Genomic DNA, 6,310 nt, shown 5'->3' on the forward strand with positions numbered 1-6,310 from the left:
TAATATTATCGAAAATAAAAAATAATTTTAATAAGGAAAACATAGCTATTTATTTTTATATTTTTAATAAGAAAAACACAGCTAGTTATAATTTTAAATTCGAAAAGAAAAAAATTGTCAATTGGAACAAAATTATCAATTAGAAGAAAATTGTTTCCTATTTTTATAATTTTAATATTATTGTGATCAGTTTAACTAAATTTACCGACTTATTTAATTTTAATGCAATTTTTAAATTTTAATTAATTTTGAATAATTAAATGGTCACTTGTATTCAAATGTTGAAGACTATAAAATAGAAAAAAACAGAAAACCTGTGGAGGAGTTTCCAATTGAAAAAGGCGTCTAAAATTTATAAAACATTAATTAGATTTTTTAGAAAATTGAAATAGCTAATTAGATTTTTCTTAAGAAAAAAAGTGAACATGACAATTAAATGGTCAAAACTACTTATTTTGACCATTTAATTGTCATGTTTACTATTTTTTAAAAAGAAACATCTAATTAACTATATTAATTTTTTAAAAGATCTAATTCATTATTTAAAATTGCTACTATAAACATATTTGATGCTACTACTTATTACTCTTTCTGTTTTTATTTAATTGTCCATTTAATCAAAATTGTACATATTAAGAAAATAGGTTGTTTGTTTTAAATTATAGAAGTAAATACTAATATAACCCTTCTATGTAATAAATGCTTTGTAACTTGAGTTATAAAGTCATTTATTAGGAAGGGAGATCGTATTTCTGACGGTGAAATACTTTTTCCTGTCAATGAACTTATTGATTTTTCTGTTTGATTAATAAAGTTTAATCTTTTCTCTCAAAAAAAAGGAAGGGATCAGAAGATAATAATTAACATTATCTTAAAATTTTAAATAGACAACTAATTTGAGACAAATTTATTTGGCTAAATGGACAGCTAAATAAAAATAAAGGGAATGGATATGTGTTTAAATATTAGTTGAACATCTCCACTTAACACTAATTAATTTTAAGATGGAATCTAACAAAAGCCTCACCAATTTGGACAATCAAGATTTTGTTATTCGTGTGGTGCATAAATGTCATACCATGAACATAAATTGAATTTCTACTCCTTTTTACATTCCAATTCAGTTTAGATTTCTGACTCCAAACAAAGTACCACCAAGTGATTTTAAAATATAGCACGAAATATCAAAATTATAACTTTAAACTTTATATAAAAGTTAAGAGAAAATACCTCGGAAATGTTCTTATTTAAAGAAAAAGAAAAGAAATAAAAAAGAGAATAGTGCACGTATCTTATTTATTTATTGTAGAAGTTATATGCCACAGTATTTGCATGTATGTACTCCACAATCATTTATTGAAGAGAGATTTTTAGGTAGACTCAGTCTACCACGTCATCCGTGGACTAACCTATTATATTATGACATGTCATTAAAATGATGGCCCTATCGTAATTTTGTTTATTACTTATTTACACTTTTGAATAGAAATATTACGATAGGGCCATTATTTTAACGACGTGTCATAATATGATAGGTTAGTCCACGGATGACGTGATAGACTGAGTCTACCTAAGAATTTCTCTATGAGTAGATACAGATAAGTAACCTTTACAACGGGTTGACAAAATAAGCTGTTAAGTCATAAATGATTAAATGTTAAATGTCTCAACGATGACAACAGTGTTCTATTTGTGCTCTCTTCCATTCTTCATGATTCACCATTTACATGTGCTAATGTGAGCTTAACTTGTATGGTTAACGCACCGTTAAGTTAAGTGCATTAAAAAGTTGTGGTCGAACCATATTTTCGTAACAATTAAGATTTTAAAGAATTGATTACCATTTTTGACAAAAAAAACCACTTACATGTTAAAAGCTGCATTTACTGGCTTAATCAAATAAAGTTACATTGTTCAATAACTTAAACAACATCTTGATTTGGTTATTTTCAATTTTGAAAAGTATACCCAAGATTCTTGAAGAAGCTGTCGGAATAAAATAAAATTGCGATTAATTGCTCAAGTGAGAGTTACTTTTTGAATTGAGTTAACATCGCGATCATGCATTAGTACCGGAGATTTTATCCTCATTGGATTCTTTTGATGGATCTACAAACAAACGATCAAGACGATTTGATGCTTTAATTACCTACAAAATAGAATCAAATAAATGATTAAAACATATAATTAACAAAATTAATTTTTTCATGTATATATTAAATATATACATGGCAGAAACTTTTTCAATTTTATATTTCAGCATTTTATTATTTTAAAGAAGAAAAATGTAAAACTCTATTTTTGTAATCTATTTTTATAAAAAAAAAAATCCTGATTTATGTTTTTTACATTTTTTCAGCATTTCTTTATTATTTTTTTCTTATAATTGGGGAAGGGATAGCACTCATGAAAAACATCAAACCCATGACCTAGCAGATTCCTACTTAGTGGTTATACCAATTGAACTAGAGGTGAGCATTAAACGGTTAAAACCGAATGACCGAACCCAATCGAATAAATGGGGGAGTTTTTTTAGTTATATTAAACGGTTAATCAAACCGAAATATAATTTAAAAATACAGTTCGGTTAACGGTTAAAACTTTTAAAATTTTGGCTATTCGGTTCGGTTTTTGATTTTGACAAAAAAATAATTATAATAATTGAACCGGCCGTATTTTAAAACTATGTTGTTTTAATCTTTTATATACACACATTTATATATTAAATTTATTTATTTTATAATTTTAGAATAAAAAAAACGATAAACATAGATTTAATTTAAAGCACATGTACTCTCTAGGTTAAATTTCTCCATTTTCTTTCTAATTTTTTTTTAGAAATTGTTTTTTTTTTCTTTTCTAAAAATCATACAAAAAATATTACGGTTTTCAACTGAACTGAACCGAACCAAAATATTTTGGTTTGGTTAATTCAGTTTTGATATTATTTTGGTCAATATGGTTCGGTGACCGAAATTTTTAAAAACCAAACGGTTTTGAATTTTTGGACAGTTCGGTGACCGAACCGACCGGTGCTTACCCCCAATTGTAACTATCGGTAGCATTTCTTAATTGTTAACATATCATATATGCATACAAACCTGAACGTCCCAATCAGTCTTCCATATAAGAAATGATAATACAAGTGTTTGCAATGCTTCTCCTATAAGCATTCCAATCCACAAACCCTGATATTGAGCACATAAATAAAAATAATCTACATCAGTAAAATAAGAAAAATAAATTTAATTTTTCTATAACGATTTTATTAGTCGCGGTATCAAAAATAAACTTACCTTAATTTTAAGATGAGCTACATAGCCAAGCAGGGCTCCTAGAGGTATACCAATCCCATAATAGCAAGCCAAGTTTAGATATGCAACCTTACTTTGTAAACCAGCACCCACAGCTACTCCTGCAGATTCAATTTTAAAATCAGAAAAGTTTCTATATAATTAAATAAAGTCGAGAATTAACGGTATACTTGCCGGTGAGTACGGGCTGAATGCTGTTGAATAACAATGAGATAGCAAGTAGCACAGAGAGGTCCGATACACTATCGGCAACTTGTTTACTATCAGTGAATAGGTAAGAAATTTTTCTGCTGAAGATTAGGCATAAAATAGAGGATATCACTCCAATACTCATTGAAGTGCAGAGGATGACTTTAATTGAGAATTTTGTAGCTTTCGCATTTCCGGCTCCCAGTTCATTTGATACTCGAACGCTGCTCGAATTTCGTATATTAATATACACATTAATATAAGTAGAGATAAAAATGTAGATTATTGACCTGATAATAAATAGTTATTGATTAAAATAGTGTTAAATGAAAAAGGTCATATAGGAATACCATGCAGCTCCAAGAAATCCAAAGCAGATCATGATTTGCCATCCACTAATATTGAGGCTGCAACAAGAAATTTCTATGTTTAGACTAAACTTGTTGTGGGCCAGCCCAATCGGGTTTGACTCTTTTCAATGCAAGCCCAATCACGAATCTAGTTCGGGCCTCATATCTACTATTAAGTTCGGCATATTTATACGGGTTTGGACCGAATCTTTTCAGACCTATATTAAAATTTAAATAATTATGAAAACCCAAGTTCACTAATAAAAAAATGAATTTATTACGAGCTCCAGTTCTGACCGGACTAATTGTCAACGCCTGACGGGCCTGAGCGGATGGGGCGGATAGAGAATTAAATCTGAAGAACAAAAAGTACTTACCAAATGGAAAAAGCTGAAATTGCAACAGTGGCATTCTTCATATATCCAGCTAACAGGACAAGAATAGACATGTACCACATTTCTAAGCTATCCAACACAAATAAATAAATAATCAATCAAAAATCCATATATTAATTTTATTTGTCGATAATTAAAGAAATAGAATCAGCTGAGAAAAAATTACCATATCATTATGCCAGATGAAATTGAGAGCTTGACAATAGGCAAAATGTCCTTAAATGCAGCAAATGTAAACCCCTTCCATGTTTTAGGGCACCCACCCCCTAAAACATAGGCAAATAGTCCTAAAGCTGTTAACCAATTAGATAAATTTAGTGCACCCATTGCAGCAGAAACACCCAATTTTAGTTTGGACACAAGAACCCAAGACAGAGGCACATGAATTGCAAATGAGACAGCAGAAATCCAACCAACAATCTGGTTTTTCATTTGGGCTTGTAAGTATTTTTGCATTGTCAGGATAAATACGAAACTGTAGACGATCGGGATGAACCATAACGCGATTCTTCCAGCTACGTTTGCGATGTCTGGATCCTGACCGATTAGTTTCAGAATTTGTGTGGTGCAGATAAAAAGAGGAAGTATTATTGTTCCGAGAGCGACTTCAACGAGCCATGATCTTTGTAAGTAAATTCCCATCATGTGGTATTGTCCCGCCCCGAATGCTTGTCCGCATAACGTCTCCGTAGCGCTCGACATGCCAACCTAACATATATAGTGCGGAGTATTACAAGTCTTTCGTTATTTACCCTCTTTTTGGTTCAATTACACCGTGAACTACATATTAAAAAAAATGCTAATTAATTTGTGTCTGCTAAATTTGTTAGGCAATTTCCATTACGAAGATTTGTGACGGGATTGTAACAGAAATTGCCATCATAAAATTCTGTCAATCGCAAATCGACTATTCATTCATATGAAATACACATGAACAATTTAATGTAACTTGATAAAAAAATTTGCTAATCCATTGTTTTCAATTCTACTTTAGAATTCGTTTCATTGCAAATTAATTCATTTGATCCTTTATATGGTCACTCAATAATTTAAAAATTCTAAAAGATTTTTTAAATAAATCAAACCCAATTATATTCATTTACAAATTCATTCCACAATATTTTGCAGAATTCATTTGAACCAAAACTATATTCAGTTAGGAATTACTATTATTTACGGACAACGAAATTTACCAGAATTCCGTCTACGAGTCGGATTAAAATGGTCTGCACAAGAGCATAGGCAGCAAGATGTACTTCAGTGATATGCCCGATGAACAATTGAGTGACTACAATCATCCCAAAAGAAGTGACTCCGACCACAATTCCGGGGAATGCAATTCTCCATATCTGCCTAGACTCCGTCAAAATCCGACTTTTCAAATCATCAATTTCGACTTCTCCCGATACCGAACTCTGCCTCTCTTTTGATATTTCCATGACTCTGCACAAGAAATGGTGAACATTTTATATTACTCTAAAGAAACTAGTAATAATCAATTTATGCAATGCAGATGCTATAGTAAGAAATTAATACATTTAGTGCATGCATGTAACAGAAATTAACCAAATATAATAAGAAAGTAATACATTTACTGCATATTGAATGAATATACTAATTTTGGTATTACCTAAAAAGATTAATTAAGTGGAACAGGGAGTGATCGTTCTTCTTCGTGCTCACTCATTTTCTTTTTGTAAACTCTTACTCTCTTATAGTTTGATACGTTAGCATGCTTAGCTTGACCATGTTTAGCCACCATTAATTATGAACTTTGAATATGATTGAAACTCTGAACTCACACGTCGTTTTCAGACGGATAGAGTTATATTATATACTTAATTGGACTTCATTTTGCTCTTCCACCTCTCTATAATTCAATAAATGTTTAAATATGAGTCAATTCAAAGATATGGGGTATGTTCAGAAAAGGATTCGCAGAACATGGGCTAGTGGGGACACCTAACTTCTACTTCTTAGTTGGCCAATGGCCCTGTTATCTAGCCGACATTTTTTTTGGACAATCAGTATAATTTTCCATTAATATCAAACAATTATAAGT

The 6,310-nt window shown here is 30.4% G+C and overlaps 1 protein-coding gene across 1 annotated transcript; it reads right to left on the reverse strand.

Moving 5' to 3' along the window:
• Positions 1-1,868: 1,868 nt before the first annotated feature.
• LOC126674529 (protein DETOXIFICATION 24-like) lies at positions 1,869-6,070 on the reverse strand. Its single transcript, XM_050368989.2, has 9 exons — positions 5,879-6,070; positions 5,442-5,691; positions 4,415-4,956; positions 4,231-4,317; positions 3,854-3,910; positions 3,489-3,727; positions 3,297-3,415; positions 3,102-3,188; positions 1,869-2,149 (listed from the first exon to the last, which is right to left on the reverse strand). The coding sequence occupies exons 2-9, from the start codon at positions 5,685-5,687 to the stop codon at positions 2,060-2,062; spliced, it is 1,467 nt and encodes a 488-aa protein (XP_050224946.1). The 5' UTR covers positions 5,688-5,691; positions 5,879-6,070; the 3' UTR covers positions 1,869-2,059.
• Positions 6,071-6,310: the final 240 nt, after the last annotated feature.

This window comes from Mercurialis annua, linkage group LG3 (assembly GCF_937616625.2).
Source record: "Mercurialis annua linkage group LG3, ddMerAnnu1.2, whole genome shotgun sequence".
In the NCBI taxonomy this organism is placed as follows: domain Eukaryota; kingdom Viridiplantae; phylum Streptophyta; class Magnoliopsida; order Malpighiales; family Euphorbiaceae; genus Mercurialis; species Mercurialis annua.

Coding starts and splice junctions, on each gene's coding strand:
- LOC126674529 (XM_050368989.2), bottom strand. CDS start 5,687: ATGGAAATATCAAAAGAGAGGCAGAGTTCGGTATCGGGAGAAGTCGAA. Junction 3,728..3,853: donor GGATTTCTTGGAGCTGCATG/GTATTCCTATAT, acceptor AAATTCGAGCAG/CGTTCGAGTATCAAATGAAC. Junction 3,189..3,296: donor TAGCTCATCTTAAAATTAAG/GTAAGTTTATTT, acceptor GCTCAATATCAG/GGTTTGTGGATTGGAATGCT.